Genomic DNA, 19,953 nt, shown 5'->3' on the forward strand with positions numbered 1-19,953 from the left:
CTCGGCTCAGCACAGCTCGGCTCAGCACAGCTCAGCCCTGTCCGGCACCGCTACTGCTGCCCGGGCCCGCCGGGGGAGCCCTCGCTGCTCCAGATGCGCTCCAGCTGTGCCCAGGTGTGCTCCAGCTGTGTGGGCTAGCAGACTGTGCTCAGGCTCCAGGTGTGCTCCAGACTAGGCTCCAGGTGTGCTCAGCTGTGTTCAGCTGTGTCCAGGTGTGTTCGGCTGTACTCCAGCTGTGCTCCAGCTGTGCTCCAGCTGTGTAGGCTAGCAGACCCCTCGGGCACCGCCCTCGCTCCCGCAGTGGCTTCCTGAGAGGACAGAGCCACCCCGGCCGCTTCTGCTTGGCTTCCCTGCGGCCGCAGCGCCAGCGCAGCTGCCTTTCCTAGGAAGGGGGAAGGAACAGAGCCTGGCCAAGGTTCCCCAAACGCATCTTCGGGACCGGCCCTTCCAGAGGCTCTGGTGCTGCCGTGCCTCAGTGTGGTGGTGGTCGCAGGGGTCCCAGGATGAGGGAAGAGATGAGAATCTTGACTCCGTGTTTCAGAAGGTTGATTTATTATTTTATGATAGATATTATATTAGAAGAAAATTATATATTAAAACTACGCTAAAGAATAGAAGAAAGGATTTCATCAGAAGGCTTGAAAGGAAAGAAGTGGAATGGAATGACAACAAAATCTTGTGACTGACCCGAGAGTCCAAGCCAGCTGACTGTGATTGGCCATTAATTAGAAACAACTACATGAGACCAATCACAGATCCACCTGTTGCATTCCACAGCAGCAGATAATTATCGTTTACATTTTGTTTCTGAGGCATCTCAGCTTCTCAGGAGAAAAGATCCTAGCAAAAGGATTTTTCATAAAATATGTCTGTGACACCTCGGGGCTCCCGCGGTGCTGGGCACCCTGCAGGCAATGCAGAAGGGGACAGGACTGTCACACCTGGCCCCCAGAACTGGATGAGCTTTAAGGTCTCTTCTATCCAAAAAGGGTCTGGAATTCCCTGAAATTGCTGCTGAGTGACGATGGCCGCCCCAGCCGCCCTCTGAGCTCTCCTCCCGGCCCCTTCTGACGAGCCCCCAGCTCTGCCCGGGCTGGCACCTCAATTTCTGCCCTCAGCCGCAAATTCCCCAAACACTCGCTGGGGAACTGCTCTGCCCTCGGTCCCTGGGCAGAGACCCGCCTTGTTCTGCATTTCTGGCGAACCTTTGGGAGCTTTTCTTGCCCTCAGCACAACCAGCGCCCATCCCACCGCATCCCATCCCGGCGGGGCACAGCCGCCCAAACTCGGAGCGGGCTGCACGCTCCGGATACGAAAAGGGGCCGGCATCTTGTTTTCCCCGCCCCGGGACCGCCCAGGACGGCCTTTTCCTCGGCCTTTTCCTCCTCCTCCTCCTCCTTTTTCTCCTCCCCCGGCTCCGCCATGTGGGCCCGGCGGCGGGCCCGGCGCGGCGGGCACAGCGCCGAGGAGCTGCGGGTGCGGCGGCGGGAGCGAGAGGCAGGTCCGGCCGGGCACTGCGGGCACAGCGGGCACAGCCGGGGCTGTGCGGGGTCCCCATGGGTGGGAGGGACCCCCCAGATCAGCCCTTGCCATCCCCATCCCCGCCCTGCCCCGCTGCCCGCCTGGGGAAGCGTTTGACAGCTTCGGGCTTTAACCCTCGGGGTTCCTGCCGTGAATCCCCCGTTCCTGCCGTGAATTCCCCGTTCCTGCCGTGAATCCCCCGTTCCTGCCGTGAATCCCCCGTTCCTGCCGTGAGTCCCCCGTTCCTGCCGTGAGTCCCCCGTTCCTGCCGTGAGTCCCCCGTTCCTGCCGTGAGTCCCCCGTTCCTGCCGTGAGTCCCCCGTTCCTGCCGTGAGTCCCCCGTTCCTGCCGTGAGTCCCCCGTTCCTGCCGTGAATCCCCCGTTCCTGCCGTGAATCCCCCGTTCCTGCCGTGAATCCCCCGTTCCTGCCATGATTTTTTCCACATCCCCCCACTGTTTGGGTTTTCCAAGGTCTTAGCCTGGAGCAGAGGAGGCTCAGGGGGACCTTGTGGCTCTGCACAGCTCCTGACAGATGGGGACAGCCGGGGGGGTCGGTCCTGCTCCCAGGGAATAGGGACAGGAGGAGAGGAACGACCTCAGAGGAGGTTTAGGTTGGATATTAAGGAAAATTTCTTCATCAGAAGATGGTCAGGTATTGGAACAGGTGGAGTCACCTTTTCTGGAGGTGTTTTCCAAAGAAGTAGATGGGGCACTTGGGGCTTAGTGGCCGTGGCGGTGTTCAGTTGAAGGCTGGAGTTGATGATCCTGTACGTATTTTCCAACTTTAATGATTTTCTGATCCTGTGTGAAATCCAGCCTCATGTCCCTCCACCTGTCCCCTTATCCCAGCAGTGGTTTCACACTTTGTGTGCCCAACCCTCAGCCCTACTCCACGCACAGCCCTGCCCGTGCATCCCTTCCAGGCTTGCACAGGGAGTTCCTCCCTGGATTAAGGGAGGAGTGATGCCCTTGGGGGGCTGGAGGAACGTGTGCCCGGGCAGGTGTGGCCGTGCCGGGCAGCTGTGACTGTGCCCTGCCCTGCAGCTCTGCGCAGGGCCCGGCGGCAGCAGCAGCTGGTCAGCAAGCGGCTCCTGCGGGAGGACAGCGCCGCCCAGGAGGGGACACAGGATGGAGCAGACACCGTGCCAGACCCGCTCTCAGAGGATGAGGTGAAGAACCTGACGTTCTCCGTGGCAGTGGGGGTCCTGGGGGTCTTCCCCAGACTCAGCATGTGAAGGAGGCAGGGCTGGGTTCGGGAATGGTTCTGGGTCACTGCCAGGCACATTTAAGGCTCCTTTGCCTCAAGGATTAATGGGGTGCAGTCTTAGTGCTGGCAGTGCTGGCAGCTCAGCCACCTCTGAATTCCCTGGGCAGGTTCTGGAGCTGCTCAGGGGTGTGCAGAGGGGTTCGGAGGACAGGAGGCGATGGCTCGGCCGCCTCCGCTGGGCTCTGCAGAACGAGGACACTCAGCAGAAGTTTGTCAGGTCAGCCAGGCCTGCTGTGCCTCTTAGCAGGGCCTTGTCCCCAGGGCCCCGTGGCTGAGCGGGGAGGTGACAGCAGCCTTTGGTCCCCAGGTTGGACGGCAGCATCCGAACGCTCACCGGGCTCTTCACCAGCAGCCTGGCTGAGCTGCAGCTGGAGGCTGCCCGCTGTCTGCACGAGCTGTCCCACTCCAGCGTCCCTGCTGTGGCCGAGGCCTGCCTGCCTGTCACCTCCTACCTGCTCACCTACCTGTCGGGACACAGCCTGGAGCTCACGGTGAGATCCATTCCCACCTGGGAACCCTTTGGGGTGCTGGGTGTTGATCTCTGCTGGTCACACGTGGCTCATGTGGGAGCTGCTCAGGAGGGGCCCACTGGAAGCAAAAATTTTTTGGCATCACAGCCTTGCCCTCAGAGCAGGATTGTTCCCAGTGCCCAGGTGTTACAGCCTGCCCTGAGCTGGGGTAACTGAGTTCTTGTTAGTCACAGATCCCTTGGGTTGGAGTAGAGTGGAACCACACTGAGTGACCCATGTTTATGTACATATATATATGTGTGTGTGTGTGTGTATGTATATATATATCTATATCTATGGTAGATTTATTTTAGAACAATATGCAATAGAAAGGAATCATTTGGGTTGTTATCTGTAGAAATGGCACAATATAAAAGTACAAAGATGTCACTTAAGAAAATATATAAGGAAAAGAAAGAAAGGATAAGAGTAGATAGAGTGGCTGGGGTTCCACACTGTGCAGCTTGATCTGGGAAGGAGCAAACAGCTGCAGTAGCTCTGGGATGGCCAGGTGTTTCCAGCTGCTCCATGGGGAAGCAGACAGGCTCAGAGCTGAGGAGGGAGGTGAGGAGTGACCCCACTGCTGATCCCATTTGAGTGCAGCACACAGGCAGGCTCCAGGAGAGCCAGAGGGGGCTCAGGGAAATGTCACCCTGAAAAACCTTCACAGTGGGAGTGATCAGATCCCAGCTTCAGCCAGACAGAAGAAGAACAAACTGTGTGGGGCCTGGGCTGTGCTGGCTGCCCAGGGTCACCTCCTGCTCTGCTGTGTCCTTGCAGGAGCTGTGTTTGTACACCCTGGGGAACCTCGTGGTAGAAAGTGAGGCTGTGAGGAAGCAGCTGCTGCCTCAGGGCATTATTCCAGTGCTGGCATCCTGCATCCAGGTGGGTGAAACAGCTCAGCCACATTTCTGCTGTGCCCTGGAGAGGCTTTTCTGGCTGACAGCCCTGAGTCACCAGCCCTCCTTCCAGCTGTGGGGAAACTCCAGGGAGCTGTTCCCATGAACCTGAGGGTCACTTGTGGGCTCCCTGTGCTCATTCTCAGGGCTCAGCTCAGCACTTTGTGCTCTTCTCCAGCTGAAGAGCTGGAGCTGCAGTGGCTGCCTGGGTCCTGTAGCACAGCTGTCCCCTCTGCCTGGCCTGGGTCCAGCAGGGCTGTGCTTTGCAGGTCCAAATGCTCAAAGCAGAACTTCTCCTGCATTTGGGCCAAGCCCAGTGAATGTGGGGAGGGGAAGAGCTCAGCTCTGGTGTGGCCACAGGTTCCTGTGTCCCTCCTGGTCCCCTGTGTGCCCCCTCTTCTCCAAGCACAGCGGGGCTGTGCCACTGAGCTGCGTTTGGCTGGCACCCTGGGGCCCTGGCTCTGCCAGGGGGATTCAGCTCTGCCAGGAGGGATCAGCTCTCTTCTCTCTGTTGCAGTCCCCTCACGAGGCAGTGCTGGAAGGTGTGGGCTGTGTCCTCTCACAGCTCTCTTCTCTCTGTTGCAGTCCCATCACGAGGCAGTGCTGGAAGGTGTGGGCTATGTCCTCTCACAGCTCCTCCAAGCCAAGGAAGCACCCACAGAGATCATCCCGTGAGTCTGAGCCTCTGAACCCTGCACCAGGACGGGCCCTGGGGCCTCCAGTGGTATTTGTGTGCTGGGGACACGAGGCCTTCCCCATCCCAGTGACATTCATAGTTCAGGGCACCATCCTGCCAGAACTGTGCAGGTTTTGATGCAGATCAGGGAGCACAGCTTGGCTCCTTTCCCTCAGCCTCATCTGAGCAGACAGCTCTGGTATTTCATAAAGGCCAGCATGGAGCAGGGAAGGCTTGCAGGGAATTCTGGCTCTGTTCCTCTTGCAAGGGAAAAGATCAACTTGACAGCCCCCAGTGCCAAAAATGTGACCCCAGTCAGAGTGTCCTGAGTGTCCCCAGGCCCTGCCATGCACAGGGAGAGCCCAAGGCTGTAGCCCTTGGCTCTGAGTCTCTTCCAGGATGGGTACAGCTGCTACAAACCCTCCTGCTCAGGGTTTGTGTCTCCCTGTTGGTGTCCTGCCTGTGCCTCCGTTAATTCTGCTCTCTGTCCCCAGGCTGGTCCTGGACTCAGCTCTGCCCCAGCACATGCTCCAGCTGGTCTGCTCCGGCCTCAAGGCTGCCATGGGAGCAGCTGTGGAGTTTGCCTGGTGTCTCCACTACATCATTTGTAGGTAAATGCAGTTTTCTCCTCATTTTGAGTTCCCTGGGGGCAGCCAGAGGCATGAAGGATTGGATCTGGATTGCCTCCCCTTTTCCCTTGGGAAAGAATTCCCCAGCCAGCCTGTGTGTCCCAGCTCTCCTGTGTGAGAACAGGTGCTATTTGCAGGATCACTGAGCTCTTTTACAGAGTGGTAAAGGGGGATGAACCTGAGGAGGCTGTTTCTAGTCCTCTGAAATGCCCCCACATTGCTTCCCCATGCCTGGAGTTGTCCCCCACCCTTCCCAAGGTGAGGTCCCTGAATCCTCACACTTGTGGGGCTGGCCCAGGGCCCCCCATGTGGGCTGTGCTGTGCCAGCAATCCCTGCCTGCCACTGGAGCCAGGGAATGAGTGGATATTCAAGGGTCAGGGCTGTTGTTCCCAGACCCACACAGATAATTCCAGTGAATCTGTTCTTCATGGGCTTTTAAATTTCCTCATAAACTCAGGAAAAAAATCTGCTATTCCAATGTGAAACAAGTCACTGCTCCAACATGAAACAAGCCTTGTGGTGGTTCAGGAGAGCACTCTGCATTCCCAGGCCCTGCTTGGTGAGGGGATGTGGCAGTTTCCCCTCTCCAAGCTCCAAAGGCACTGCCCTGTCCCCCCCTGTGCAGGCACAAGGACAACGAGCTGCTGCTGGCCCTGGGGGCTGTGCCCGCGCTCACCTCGCTGCTGCTCGACCTGGCTGCACAAATCCCCCTGGAGGCTCCCGAGGGCCTGGAGCTGGTGAGAGGTGGGCAGGGGGCTGGCTGGTCTCAGGCTGCCTGTGGGGACACTGCTCAGCCCCAGCCCTGTCCCTGTGTCACAGCTGGTGTGCCCCGTGCTGCGGTGTCTCAGTAACCTGCTGGCACAGACAGACAGCCAGGGCCCGGACACACGGCTGCTCATCGCCCTGTTCCTCATCCTGCAGTGCTTCCTGCAGCAGCACCCCTTCCTCATCCACGAGTGCCTCTGGCTGCTCAACAACCTCACAGGTCAGTGTCGGGTGCTGGCACAGCTGGGCACAGCTGGCGTTGCCCTGGTTTTGTTCACCCGTTCCTTCTGTGCCCACCCAGCGGATGATCCCTCCTGCTGCTCTGCTCTGCTCTCCCTGGACCTGCTGCCAGCCCTGCTGCAGCTCCTGACGTGTTCCCAGATGGGCACAGTGCTGGTAAACCCTGCCCCAGGCACTGGGGGCACTGGAGTTTCAGGAACATGAATCCCACACTGGCAGTGCTGGAGCTGGGGGTGGATGGGGCAGCAGTGACAGCTTGGCAATGGGTGTCCTGTGGTGGCAGCCACCTCCCCTGGAGCCACCCCAGCTGTGGGAGCCTTGTCCCAGCATAAGGGTGGTCCCAAGGGAGGTGTTAGCTTGGGCCCACCTCAGAGCAGGCCTGGCAAGGCTCCTGCCTTTGCTTTGGAATGCCCCAAAGCTTTAGGAGATTGGGGGCTCTGCCAGGAGTGGGTGGCAAGGCTGGGCCTGCCTGGCACAGGGATGAATGTGGAGAAGGCTTCCCAAATCCAGTGGTTTGGTGGGCAATTGGCTGTGGGCAAGCACCTGGGAGGACAAGAAAAAAGGTGGAGAGGGACTTTGGGCAAGGGCACCAGTGACAAAACAACAGGGAATGGTTTCACCCTGAGAGGGCAGGGTTAGATGGAATATTGGGAAGAACTCTTTCCTGTTAGATGGTGGGGCCCTGGCACAGGCTGCCCAGAGAGGGGATGGGGCTTGGAGCAGCCTGGGATAGTGGAAGGTGTTCCTGGCCAGGGCAGGGTTGGGCTGGGTGAGCTTTAAGGTCCCTTCTAACCCAAACCATGGCACAGCTCCATGGCATGGGCAGTGGTTGGGAGCCCTCCCAAGCTGTCAGGAATGTGCCCATGGAGCATTCACTGCTCCCTCCTGTCCCTCCCACAGGTCCTGACTGTGCTGTGCAATGTGGCACAGAAGGGACAGTTCCAGTGCCAGCAGCTGCTCCAGCAGCCCCTCCTGGCCCAGCTCCTGCCCCTGCTCACACTGCCTGACCCTGAGGCTGTGGGGCAGTGCCTGGAGCTGCTGCACCTCCTCTTCCTGCACTGCCCAGAGGTGAGAGCTCAGGGGGCAGGACTGTAGAGGGGATGGGCAATCATTACTGTGGGGGTTGTTGTTGTTGTGGAGGGGGATAATTGTCATGATCTGAGTCACAGTGACTGCCACACCACCCTCCACCCCCCAGCAGCCAGGCCCCTGCCCAAAGGGACACTGTGGTGCACAGGGTGGGTGGAAGCCCTTGTTGTGCCTGCAGAGTTCCTTTCTTATTGGCAAGGACTGGTGTTGGGGCAGGTTGTTTCTACCCCAAGTTTTCTTTTGCTCCTGCTGAGGTTGCTCTGCTTGCTGCAGCCCACAGGAATGAATTCTGTGAGGTGGGCAGGCCCTGGCACAGGGTGCCCAGAGCAGCTGTGGCTGCCCCATCCCTGGCTGTCCAAGGCCAGGCTGGAGGAGGCCTGGAGCACCTGGTGGAAGGTGTCCCTGCCATGGCAGGGGGGTGGGAATGAGAGGGACTTTAAAGTCCTTCCCAGCCAAGCACCAGCATGGTGGGGTTTACCTGGATTGGGAATGCAGCTCTGGGGAATTCCTTCAGCCCTGTTCCCTGGGATGTGGTGGCTTGGGCAGACATGATCAGCTGCAGCATCCATCCAGCTCTCACCCTCTCCTCTCACACAGGCTGCTGCTGAGTTCACCAGGCAAGGTGGGCACCAGGCCCTGGAGCAGCACCAGGGCACTCCAGAGCTGCAGGAGCGGGCACAGGCACTGCTGGACATGGTCAGGCAGCCCCCAGGAGCCCCCAGTGCCTGCCAGGCCACACTGGCTGCCTCCTCCTAGGCCTCACCCTCTCCCTTCCCTCTCCTGAACTGCCAGGGGAGGAATAAACTCCTCACCCCAGTGCCCAGCTTCCCAAGGGCTGCTCAGGGCTGGCTGCATGGGGCTGGTCCTTGTCACCACCCAGTGCCCCCAGAGCCTGGAGCAGGGGCAGAGCTGAGCTGCAGCCCAGGCAGACTCTCCTGTGCCAGGGAGGGCTGAATGGCTGCCTCAGCCATTCCTTGGGCTCTCAGCCACCACCAAGCTCAAGGTAAGCACATTGTGTTTATGAACTGATAAATTAAAGATACATCTTGGACATTAAAGATAATCAGTCAGGTGTCCAGCAGGTGTGTACTTCCTGTCTGTTGTCATGCATGGCTTTTCACAACGCTCTCCAGGGCCTTGGCCACTTCATCCACGCTCAGGTTGCTCAGTGGGATGCTCTTCTCTTTCCCAAACTCTGTGGGAAAACAGGCAGGGTGAGAGGGGGCAGGTGTGGGGTCCTTTCCTGCTGCAAGGCACTGATGTCACAGCCCAGGCTCCCATCACCACATCCCAGTGTTCCTCCATCTGCCCAAGTTAATCATTTCCACCTCCTTATTGTCCTCCTTTCCCTTGGAAAGAGCTCAAAGCAGCTCATCACCTTTCCCAGTCTCCTTTTGTTAGCTCTGCCTGGGCAGAGACACAGCCAAGAGCAACCCTGTGCCCTTCAGCCTCATCCCAGCAAGGTGTTCCCCTCAGGAAGCAGCCTGAAAACTGTTCCTACAGCTGCCCCAACCTGGGCTGACCCCAGGCTCAATTTCCCTGCCAGTCCCACCCAGACACACGAGACTCCCCTGCTCTGTGCTCAAAGAGTCACTGCCTCTTTTCAACAGGTCCTAAATTAGTTTTTCCAGCCTGCATGACCTTTGAGGAAAACAAATCATTTCCAAAGGGGCTTTTCTGCTTTCTTCTTGCTGTTTCACTGAAAAGGCAGTGAAAATAAAGGAGGAACAGCCACACGTTTGTGTAGTGACAGTGTTCACAGGGGTCTGAGGATGAGGGAAGAGATGAGGATCTGACTCCATGTTTCAGAAGGCTTGATTTATTATTTTATGATATTTATTATATTAAAACTATACTAAAAGAAAGGATTTAATCAGAAGGCTAGCTAAGAATAGAAAAGGAATGAAATGATAACAAAGGCTTGTGTCTCAGAGAGTCCGAGCCAGCTGACTGTGATTGGCCATTAATTAGAAACAACCACAGATGCACCTGTTGCAATCCACAGCAGCAGATAATCCTTGTTTACGTTTTGTTCCTGAGGCCTCTCAGCTTCTCAGGAGAAAAAAATCCCAAGGAAAGGATTTTTCATAAAAGATGTTTGTGACATGTAGTGACTGTAGGAGATGAGCCAGATGCAGAGGCTGGGAAGGCCCTGCTGAGCACTGAGCCCTCCCTGCTGTGCTTCCCCTGGGTCACTTCCCTGAAATAACCCCAGAGCCTGTGCTGAGGGCAGCTGCTCTCTCCCCACCACCCTCCCTCTGTAACCCCTGCGCTGCCGTGCTGCAGCGGCACTGCCTGCCTGAGGGTGGCAGGGCTGGCACGGAGCGGCCGTGGATGCCCGGAGCGGCCGTGAGTGCCCGGAGCGGCCGTGGGTGCCCGGAGCGGCCGTGGGTGCCCGGAGCGGCCGTGGATGCCCGGAGCGGCTGTGAGTGCCCGGAGCGGCCGTGAGTGCCCGGAGCGGCTGTGGGTGCCCGGAGCGGCTGTGAGTGCCCGGAGCGGCTGTGAGTGCCCGGAGCGGCTGTGGGTGCCCGGAGCGGCTGTGGGTGCCCGGAGCGGCCGTGGGTGCCCGGAGCGGCTGTGGATGCCCGGAGCGGCTGTGGGTGCCCGGAGCGGCCGTGGGTGCCCGGAGCGGCTGTGGGTGCCCCCGCCCCGCAGTGCCCAGGCCGGACAGGGCTGGCAGCAGCCGGGTCGGTGGAAGGTGTCCTTGCCCATGGCAGGAGGTGCCCATGGAGAAGCTTTAAAATCGCTTCTAACCCAATCACTCTGTGATTGTCCCATCCCCGTCCTCCCGTGCCTGTCCTTTCCCCACGTACCTCCCTCGATCCTTCCCAGAGCTCCCTTTCCAACCCCAGCCATGCCCGGATAATTCCGTGCTGTTTCCCGGCGGGCACCCCCTACTCACCGTACCGCGCCCACAGCTTGGGCTGGATACCGGAGCACTCGCGGATCAGGATGGGGAAATCGGGATTCGCCTTCTTCAGGGTCACGTAGTGCTGCTCGATGAATTCCCTGCGGAGGGAAGGAGGAGCGGCGGGTCCCTCTGGCTCAGCCCGGGGGTGGCTCGCTCCCCTGGAGGAGCACCCCCGGCCCGGCCCATCCCCGCGCTGACCTGACGCCGCGGCTGCTGGGGGAGCGCTGGCACAGGTGGATGCGGAGCTCCCTCAGCGCCAGGCCCAGCCTGCCCCCGATGCTCTTCACAGAGACCGCCGCCATCTTCCCTGCCCGGACAACAGCGGGGGTGGGACTGCGGCGCCTCCGCCAATCGCAGCGCCCGCTGTGGCCCTTCCACCAATGGGAGCGCCGGCCGTGATAGCACCCGCCAATGGGCGCGCTCGCTGTGATCACACCCACCAATGGGAGCGGCGGCCGCGGGGTGCGCTGGGAGGGCCGCGCAGAGCGGAAGGGTCGCACAGCGGAGCTGGGAGCGCAGCGATGCCGGACCGCGACAGTGAGTTCGGGGACAGGGACAGGGGGCACTCCCGGGCCGTGGGGCACATCCCTGGGGCCGGGGCATTTGGCCTGCGCGGCGCTTGTGGCGGGGCGGGCGGCAGCGGCCCGCTGGGGGGCGGTGTAGGCCCAGGGTGCCCCCGGGCTCGCCGGGCCGGTGCGAGGGGCGGCTCTGAGGGGGACGGGCTGCGGCCACAGCCCGCGGGGCCGGGCAGGGACCCCATGGGAGCCTTGGGCAGCTCAGGGTGAGGAGCCAGGCGGGGTGCGGCGGGGCTGGGCCTCAGCGCGGGGATTGGCACCCGGCGCGCCCCGGGAGTGGGGCCGTGGGTGTTTCGGGCGCTGGAGAGGATGCAGGGACAGTCGCAGGGTGCAGGGGACGGGACACCCCCTAGAAGGCGCAGAGCCGCCGGGCTTGGCGTCTGGCAGTGGCACCGGGACCCCGTGTCCTGTGCAGGCCGGCCCGGGTGAGCTCGGGCTGGGATCCAGCTCGGAGCCACAGGCGGACACTGCTCCCTCTGTGGCTCCTGGGAGGATGTGAAGCGGTGCAAGCAGTGCCTGAGCTCTCTCTCTCTCTCTCTCCTGTTCCCCAGATGAGCCGTTCTCCAACCCCCTGGCCCCCGAGGGCCACGATGTGGACGACTCGCACTCCTTCCACCAGTGAGTACAGCCCTGGGGCCCTGGGCTGGGGCTGGAGCAGCGCTGAGGGACCCCAGGCTGATTTCCATGGAAGTCACTGGTGCACTGCAACCTTTGGGCTCCCTCCAGGGGTACCTGGTGCCCTTCTCGGTCACACTGGACCTGCTCCTCCTCCAGAGCTCTGTGGGAGTGATGGTTGCTGTTCCTTCCCTGCCTTGCAGATCCAAGCTGACCAATGAAGACTTCAGGAAGCTTCTCATGACCCCGCGGGCTGCGCCAACATCTGCGCCACCCTCCAAATCTCGCCACCATGAGTGAGTAGGGCTCTGTGTCACAGCTCCGTGGGACAATCCGTGCCCCCTTTCCCTCTGGGGCTCTGGGCCCAGCTGGCCCTCTCCTCTGTACTCTGCAGGGAAATATCTACAGGGGCTTTTACCAGTGAGTGTGGGAAGAGGGGAAGCAGGTGGATCAGGGCTGCTGTAAAGAAAAGAGTGAGGCTTTGTGGCTGTTAAGACGCTGTGTGCAGGAGGCAGATTTGGTTCAGTGAAAATCAGTATTTTCCTGTCCCTGTTGACAGTGTAGAATTAGGGGGAAATTAAGGGTGAGAGCCTGTTCTGTTCCATCTCTGAGCACCTCAGTGCTCTGCTGTGTGTGAGGGACTGTTCTGTCCACCTGTCACCACGTGGCTCTCAGATTGTACATGTGTTTTTTCACCCTTTTCCAGGATGCCCCGGGAGTACAATGAGGATGAAGATCCAGCTGCTCGCAGGAGGAAGAAGAAAAGGTAAGTGGGGAAAGAGATGCAGCAGGACTTGTCATTATACATCATGTCCTGCCAGTGGAAGCAGTTCTCATCTCTTGTGCTCCCAAAGAGGGCCTCGAGTGGATTATTCAAGAGCTTTGGAGAAGAGCTCAGGCCGAGGAACTGTCACTGCTTGTGGGAACAGCTGTGGGAGGGCAGCAGTAGGATGGGGCTGAAGCTTCACCTGCAGAAGAAGCAGGAGAGGCCCTGTGGGTGTCTGGGAGAGCAGGGCAGTGGTGGGATCTTGCAGTGATCCCTGTGTGCTTTGGGACATGTCTGCACAGCAGGACTGCACTGGAGCCCTTCCCTTGGGAAGGGAGGATGGAGCTCCTCAGTTCAGCAGTTTGCTGCAGGCCTGTTGTGTCCCATGGTGCTGTAGTGCATTTCTGGGAGGGGATTGGGAGCAGAGTGGGTGTGTGAGAGGCCTCAGGGGCTGTTAGGTGACCCCAAAACCATGAGCAGGTCACTGTTAACCCTGAGCTGACCCCAAAAACCCGAGCAGGTCACTGTTAACCCCCAGCTGACCCCAAAGACACGAGCAGGTCACTGTTAACCCCAAGCTGACCCCAAAGACACGAGCAGGTCACTGTTAACCCCAAGCTGACCCCAAAGACACGAGCAGGTCACTGTTAACCCCGAGCTGACCCCAAAGACACGAGCAGGTCGCTGTTAACCCCCAGCTGTGTCCCACCCACAGTTACTACGCCAAGCTGCGGCAGCAGGAGATCGAGCGTGAGAGGGAGCTGGCCGAGAAGTACCGGGACCGAGCCAAGGAGAGGAGGGATGGAGTGAACAAGGACTACGAGGAGACAGAGCTGATCAGCACCACGGCCAACTACAGGGCTGTGGGGCCCACGGCCGAGGCGTACGTGGGCTGTGCTGGGGGCTGGGCTGGCCAGGCTGGGCTGGGGGGCTGGCCCTCACCTGCCTCTGCTCTCATTGCACAGGGATAAATCTGCTGCAGAGAAGAGGAGACAGTTGATCCAGGAGTCCAAGTTCTTGGGTGGTGACATGGAGCACACTCACTTGGTGAAGGGTCTGGACTTCGCCCTGTTGCAGAAGGTGAGTGCAGATACCACAGTGCTGCTCTTGGTCTGTCCTCTCTCTCAGACACACAGGCTGTGTGTTGGTCCTGGCAGCGTGGATTTCTTTTCCTGGGGAGGATTATTGCAGGGCTGGAGGTCTGTTGGGGCTCACAGATGGGCAGCAGTGGCATGGGTTGGGCTGTAATGTGTGGATTTACACTGCATCCAGGTACGAGCTGAGATTGCCAGCAAGGAGAAGGAAGAGGAGGAAATGATGGAGAAGCCCCAGAAAGAAACGAAGTGAGTGATTGAGTATTTGGCATTCCTGAGTGCAGCTGCTTGCCAGAGAGGAAGATGCAGAGGAGCCATTCACTTGGCTCTAATACTTCTGGTTTCTCTTTCCGTTTAGGAAAGATGAAGATCCTGAGAACAAAATTGAATTTAAGACCCGGCTGGGTAAGACTGTGTTGATGTGGCTGTTCCCCACCTTGTGTGTGCTGTGAATGTGGGAGAAGTCCTGGAAGGTGAATGTAGGAATGAAAACCATTGGAGGGGGATATACCTGAATTTGAGGACTGAAGGAAGTGTGTACTTAGGACGTGATCTCATATTGCTGATAAACTAAAGCTGGTTCACTGTGGGCTTATCCTCTGCTTTCCCACACTTTTCCTTCTGGCCAGGCCGCAACATTTACCGCATCCTGTTCAAGAACAAGACCTACGAGCGGAACGAGCTGTTCCTGCCGGGCAGGATGGCCTACGTGGTGGATCTGGATGATGAGTACGCCGACACCGACATCCCCACCACGCTGATCCGCAGCAAGGCTGACTGCCCCACCATGGAGGTACCCAGCTGGCCTGCTCCTGCTCCCCCTCACTGCTCTGAGCCGGCCACAGCAGGTTGTTCTGGGAGGGGTTCCCAGGATGCTTCCTTGTGGATTTCCCTTTCAGGCCCAGACCACGCTGACCACCAACGACATCGTCATCAGCAAGCTCACGCAGATCCTCTCCTATCTCAGGCAAGGCACCCGCAACAAGAAGCTCAAGAAGAAGGACAAAGGTAGGAGGTGAAAGGAACCAAGTAATAGGATTTTAGTGCTTGGAGCATATCCCAAGGGAATGGGATGTGTTTTGGTTTGTGGTATTCCCCTGTGCCATAAGACAGTGGGCTTGGAGAACAGTGATTTCCTGAGTGCTGAGTCCTGAAGGCCAGAGCACACTGGACAGGCTGCTGGGAAATGAGAGCTGTGAGGGAGGGTACCTCGTGGTGCTCTGCTCTTCCTGATGAAGGCCCAGTTCCTTGGGGAAATGCCTCCTCCTGGGGAGGGACACAATGGCTTCCTGGGGGGGCTGGGTATGATGTGACGTCCTCCAGGCTTGCCACTCCTGCATCTTGGAACTGACAGGGACAGAGGGGCAGCACAGGGGGGCAGAGTGGATGATGTGCCTCTCACTGCCGTTGTGTCCTTGCAGGGAAGCTGGATGAGAAGAAGCCTCCTGAAGCTGATATGAAGTAAGTGCCTCCCTGCTCTCTGGCTGTGGGGTCACAGCTCTGTCCCTTAGGGAATGGCTTTTTGGCCCACCACATTTAGAGAGGGCTGAGTTTGGAGCTGCTGGACCTGCAGTTTGTAGGACAAGGCTGGAGGCAAGCTCTGGTTTGGATTTCAGGCTTGAGGCAGGTGAGGGCTCACTGTTGCCCTGGACCACACAAGTCAGGTCCTGCAGCAGAAGGTAGCAGAGGTGGAAACCATTTCCATATCTGGTGTCCTTAGCTCTTGGTGCTGGTCCCGTGTGCTCCAGGTGACAAGGAGGAGGTATGGCCTCTTCCTGCAGCACATGTAACTCCAGGCTCTTTTCCACTTGTAGCATCTTTGAGGACATTGGGGATTATGTGCCCTCCACTGCCAAGATGCCCCGGGACAAGGAACGGGAGCGGTACCGGGAGAGAGAGCGGGACCGGGACCGGGAGCGAGATCGGGAGAGGGACCGGGAGAGGGACAGGGAGCGGGACCGGGAGCGCGAGGAGGAGAAGAAGAGGCACAGCTACTTTGAGAAGCCCAAGGCTGACGATGAGGTGAGTGCTCATGAAGGACTGTCCCACCTGAGATCTGCCCTTTGTGGGGCTGTCCTGCCTGAGATTTCCCACAAAGGGCAGATCTCAGGTGGGACAGTCCTTCATGAGGACCGTGGGGTTTGGGTATCTCTGGTTGTGCCCCTGCACGTGCCAGTGCCAGCTCCCGCTGAGCTTTGCCTGTCCCCAGAGCTTGCTGGGTGGCTGGGTGCTTGTCCTGTCCCTCAGCAAGTGAGCAGCCCTGGCACCAGCCTGCTGGGTTTGTGCTTCAGCTCTGTGTCATTGACACTGTCTCTCCCTCTTCTTTGCAGCCCACGGACATCGACAAAGGTGAGTCAAGTGTGGTGGGTACCTGAGAGGGGTGGGACAAGGGAGAATGGATTTAAGCTAAAAGAGGAGAGGTGTAGATTAGATATTAGAAGGAATTCTTCCCTGTGAGGGTGGGCAGGCCCTGGCAGAGGTTGCCCAGAGAAGCTGTGGCTGCCCCATCCCTGCAAGTGTTAAAGGCCAGGTTGGACAGGGCTTGGAGCACCCTGGGATAGTGGAAGGTGTCCCTGACCATGGCAGAGAGTTGGAACAAGATGGGCTTCAAGATCCCTTCCAACACAAACTGTTGTAAAGATTCCAGGTCTCCTGGGATCAGCCCCTCCCATCAGTGCCAAACTGGTTTGCTCCTCTTGTACCTAATGTGAGGCAGCTTATCCTGCCTGTTACTGTGTCCCAAAGGGGTCTGCCCAGCCTGTGTTCTGCAGCGAGCTGGTCTCCCCCCAGATGTAACCTGCTGCTTTCTCTACCCCAGGACCTGGCTCAGCCAAGGAGCTCATCAAGTCCATCAATGAGAAGTTTGCTGGAGCTGCTGGCTGGGAGGGGACAGAGGCATATCCTTTACTGTCTGTGCCTGCCTGCCTGGCTGTGGGGCTGGGCAGCCCTTGCAGGCACAAGCACATCTGGGGGGCTGTCCTGCCTCACTTGGTATCAGGGAAATGCTTCTCTCACACCAAACAAAAGCTCTGCACCCCCCAGTTTGGTTGTGTTGGGGCAGGAGGGGGTTTTCAGCTGGCTGTGCCCAGCCTGCAGCTCTAAGGCTCAGCTCTTGTGGTGCTTTCCTTAACTGCTGCCACTTTGAAGAAGCCAGAAGACAAGAAGCAGCTGGGAGACTTCTTTGGCATGTCCAACAGCTATGCTGAGTGCTACCCTGCCACGTAAGGAGCTGTGGGGTGGGAGCAGGCTGTGCTGAGGGGCTGCTGTTCTCTGGCAGTAAGGACTTGAACATCAGCCCCACTGCTTGTTGGGGAGCAGGCCTGGCCTTGTCTGTGGCAACACCTGACTGGGAAAACCATCCCAAGCCTTTGCTTCAGGCTCTTCTTAGCTGCTCTCTGCTGTGGGTGGCTGCCTGGAGCCTGCTGCCCCTCAGAGCCAGGGGGAGGCTGGGAATCTGCTGCATTCCCAGTTAATCCATGTGGTTGTGAAGCTGTGGCCTCCCTCAGTGGGAGAGGAACATCTTTCAGCCTGCAGAGTCATCCTGGAAGCATTTCCAACCTTGGATGCCCTGTGCATCACCTGCAGGGCTTGCAGCTAGGACCATTTCCCTCTGGCCCAGGAACTGTGTTTGGTCTGAGACCATGAGACATGACTCCCACCTGCTCCAAGGTCCTGATCCATCTCATGGACCCACTCTGACCCCTTTCCTTGCTTTTTTCTCCCCAGAATGGATGATATGGCTGTGGACAGTGATGAGGAGGTGGACTACAGCAAAATGGATCAGGTATGTTGGCACCAGCCTTGAGGAGCAGCCAGCAAAGTTGGCACCAATGCCAGCTGAGAGGATGCCATGGGAAAGAAGCAGCACTGGAGCTGGGTGCTGAGTGAGCTTTGGGGTTTGCTGATCTGCTCCCTGTTGTGTCAGGGTGCAAACAGGTGTCACTGGCACTTGACCCAGAGGTGTTGACAGGCATGCTACTCATTCTGACTTCCTCTTCCACAAAATCTGTCTGGAACTTCTTGGGGAGGGGATCTGGAGCCAAGGCCCTTGATCTGGGGTTGGTGGGAGATGGAGCCTCGTGGCTGGGTGTGCAGGGCTGTGTGAGAAGCCCTCCCAGCAACTGAGGAGCTGCTCTGAGTCGTTCTCTCCCTGCAGGGTAACAAGAAGGGGCCTCTGGGCCGCTGGGACTTTGACACACAGGAGGAGTACAGCGAGTACATGAACAACAAAGAGGCTCTGCCCAAGTGAGTGCAGCCCTCAGGAAGGACCAGGCGAGGGTTCTGGGTGGGATGGCCATGCTGGCCAAGCCTGGGTGCTGGGGCAGCTTAAAGCAAGCTGGGGGCTCCCTTGTGAGAACCTGAGGAGGAGCTGTGGGTCCTGGGCCTGGTGGTTTGTGTTTGCTTGTAGTGTCACTCTTGAGGACTCATGTGATGGTGCTCGCAGGGGTCTGAGGATGAGGGAAGAGATGAGAATACTGACTCCATGTTTCAGAAGGCTTGATTCATTATTTTATGATATATATTATATTAAAACTATACTAAAAGAATAGAAGAAAGGATTTCATCAGAAGGCTAGCTAAGAATAGAAAAGGAATGAAATGAGAGCTAAAGCTCGTGTTTCGGACAAAGAACTGAGCCAGCTGACTGTGATTGGCCATTAATTAGAAACAACTACATGAGACCAATCCCAGATGCACCTGTTGCCTTCCACAGCAGCAGATAACCATTGTTTACATTTTGTTCCTGAGGCCTCTCAGCTTCTCAGGAGGAAAAATCCTAAGGAAATGATTTTTCATAAAATGTGTCTGTGGCAGACTCTGACCCAGGCGCTGCTTTGGGGGCTCAGGCCAACTCTGGAGCACGTGCTTGTGGCTGGGGAGACTGTCCCTTCCTGTGGCAGGCTGTGCGTCCCCTGTGTGTGCTGAGCCATGTCAGGCTGTGCATGCCCTGTGAGTGCTGAGCCATGGCAGGCTGTGCATCCCCTGTGAGTGCTGAGCCATGTCAGGCTGTGCATGCCCTGTGAGTGCTGAGCCATGTCAGGCTGTGCATGCCCTGTGAGTGCTGAGCCATGGCAGGCTGTGCATCCCCTGTGAGTGCTGAGCCATGGCAGGCTGTGCGTGCCCTGTGAGTGCTGAGCCGTGTCCTGCTCCCTCTCCAGGGCAGCGTTCCAGTACGGCATCAAGATGTCAGAGGGGCGCAAGACGCGCCGCTTCAAGGAGACCAACGACAAGGCGGAGCTGGACCGCCAGTGGAAGAAGATCAGCGCGGTGAGTGCCCGGCCTGGCTGCCACCCTGCCATGCCCAGTGGCTGTGTGAGCACCAGGGCTGGCTCTCTGCCAGCTGGGTTTGCTCCTTGAAAGAACATCAGCCAAATATTTGGGGTTTCAGTATTGCAGAGGTGGCTGGAGCTTTGTCTGGGAGCCCTGTCCTGGGAGCAGCCCCAGGCTGGGGCTTTCTGCTCTGATGATGAATGTGCCCAAAACCATTAGTTTGGAGCCATGCATAGGAGATTGTAGGGGACAGGACATGCTTCGTGGCTCCCTGTTTGCCAGCTGGCAGAGCTGGGGGTTGTCCTGGCAGGGTGAACAGTATGGGACACGCTGGGGAACGTGAGAACAAATGGTCTGTGGTGGCCAGAAAGGAGCAAAGGGCAAACAGGCCAAGCTTCTCCAGCTGTAGCTCAGCTCAGCTCGCTCTGGCCTGGCTGCAGCTCTCCCCAGGGGTATCTGGCACCCTCCAGCCCCTCTGCTAGCTGTGAGCAGCCAGATCCCCTGAGGGTGACAGGACTTTGTGCTGTCTCTGCAGATCATCGAGAAAAGGAAGAAGTTGGAGGCTGATGGGTAAGTAGAGGTCCCTACTGGGCCCCCCCCCACCTTCTGTGATATCAAAGTGTGGATGTCAGTGCTGAGCTCTGGATGTAGAGGGGGTGGAGCTGCCTGCCCTGCATCCTCACCACTCTCCTGCCCCTCTCTCTGTTCCAGGGTTGAGGTGAAACGTCCCAAGTACTGATTTCTCCTGCCTTTCTTCCTCCCTCTCCTGGAATCCTGGCCCACTGGGAGCTGCCTTCCTAGAGCCTGCTGGTGTGCTGTCCTTGCTCCACACACCTCCACTCTCTGCTCAGGGCTGGGGGCTCTTCCCTCCCTCTGTTCTTTGCTGTAGAGCCTGTGCTGTGTAAATGTTGTAGCCTTAATAAAACCTCATTAAATTTGTGTGTGAGTATCTGTTTGTGTGTGCAGAGAGAAGGGGCGTAGGAGGGGAGGAGGGCCTCCACATTCTGGCCTCCTTTGGAGCAGCAGTGGTGCCAGGACTCTTCTACTTACCAGGCACTGTTGGGGCTCACAGGGCAAACCGTTGCTCAGTGTATTTATTGTGGGAGCCTTTTGGGCTGGGGCAGCA

General features: G+C 58.3%; 3 protein-coding genes across 3 annotated transcripts; 2 read left to right on the forward strand and 1 right to left on the reverse strand.

Moving 5' to 3' along the window:
* Positions 1-1,422: 1,422 nt before the first annotated feature.
* TMCO6 (transmembrane and coiled-coil domains 6) lies at positions 1,423-8,674 on the forward strand. The gene is made up of 12 exons (XM_063168550.1): positions 1,423-1,501; positions 2,566-2,690; positions 2,896-3,005; positions 3,096-3,279; positions 4,078-4,182; positions 4,782-4,867; positions 5,367-5,483; positions 6,128-6,239; positions 6,322-6,487; positions 6,569-6,663; positions 7,408-7,575; positions 8,194-8,674. Exons 1-12 carry the CDS (start codon positions 1,423-1,425, stop codon positions 8,350-8,352), a joined length of 1,506 nt encoding a protein of 501 aa, XP_063024620.1. The 3' UTR covers positions 8,353-8,674.
* NDUFA2 (NADH:ubiquinone oxidoreductase subunit A2) lies at positions 8,595-10,838 on the reverse strand. Its single transcript, XM_063168551.1, has 3 exons — positions 10,706-10,838; positions 10,499-10,605; positions 8,595-8,791 (listed from the first exon to the last, which is right to left on the reverse strand). The coding sequence occupies exons 1-3, from the start codon at positions 10,807-10,809 to the stop codon at positions 8,700-8,702; spliced, it is 303 nt and encodes a 100-aa protein (XP_063024621.1). The 5' UTR covers positions 10,810-10,838; the 3' UTR covers positions 8,595-8,699.
* Positions 10,839-10,960: 122 nt separating this feature from the next.
* IK (IK cytokine) lies at positions 10,961-19,766 on the forward strand. The gene is made up of 20 exons (XM_063168552.1): positions 10,961-11,044; positions 11,634-11,700; positions 11,901-11,993; positions 12,404-12,463; positions 13,179-13,346; positions 13,429-13,543; positions 13,736-13,806; positions 13,916-13,962; positions 14,187-14,350; positions 14,457-14,565; positions 14,979-15,018; positions 15,372-15,579; positions 15,888-15,906; positions 16,376-16,453; positions 16,697-16,778; positions 17,284-17,341; positions 17,714-17,802; positions 18,716-18,824; positions 19,363-19,397; positions 19,539-19,766. The coding sequence occupies exons 1-20, from the start codon at positions 11,029-11,031 to the stop codon at positions 19,564-19,566; spliced, it is 1,656 nt and encodes a 551-aa protein (XP_063024622.1). The 5' UTR covers positions 10,961-11,028; the 3' UTR covers positions 19,567-19,766.
* The last annotated feature ends 187 nt before the right edge of the window (positions 19,767-19,953 follow it).

This window comes from Melospiza melodia, chromosome 14, assembly GCF_035770615.1.
Source record: "Melospiza melodia melodia isolate bMelMel2 chromosome 14, bMelMel2.pri, whole genome shotgun sequence".
NCBI classification, from domain to species: Eukaryota; Metazoa; Chordata; class Aves; order Passeriformes; family Passerellidae; genus Melospiza; species Melospiza melodia.

Coding starts and splice junctions, on each gene's coding strand:
- IK (XM_063168552.1), top strand. Junction 16,779..17,283: donor GCTGAGTGCTACCCTGCCAC/GTAAGGAGCTGT, acceptor TTTTCTCCCCAG/AATGGATGATATGGCTGTGG. Junction 17,342..17,713: donor ACTACAGCAAAATGGATCAG/GTATGTTGGCAC, acceptor CTCTCCCTGCAG/GGTAACAAGAAGGGGCCTCT.
- NDUFA2 (XM_063168551.1), bottom strand. CDS start 10,809: ATGGCGGCGGTCTCTGTGAAGAGCATCGGGGGCAGGCTGGGCCTGGCG. Junction 10,606..10,705: donor CCCAGCAGCCGCGGCGTCAG/GTCAGCGCGGGG, acceptor TTCCCTCCGCAG/GGAATTCATCGAGCAGCACT. Junction 8,792..10,498: donor CAAGCTGTGGGCGCGGTACG/GTGAGTAGGGGG, acceptor GTTTTCCCACAG/AGTTTGGGAAAGAGAAGAGC.
- TMCO6 (XM_063168550.1), top strand. CDS start 1,423: ATGTGGGCCCGGCGGCGGGCCCGGCGCGGCGGGCACAGCGCCGAGGAG. Junction 2,691..2,895: donor ACCCGCTCTCAGAGGATGAG/GTGAAGAACCTG, acceptor TTCCCTGGGCAG/GTTCTGGAGCTGCTCAGGGG. Junction 3,280..4,077: donor GACACAGCCTGGAGCTCACG/GTGAGATCCATT, acceptor GTGTCCTTGCAG/GAGCTGTGTTTGTACACCCT.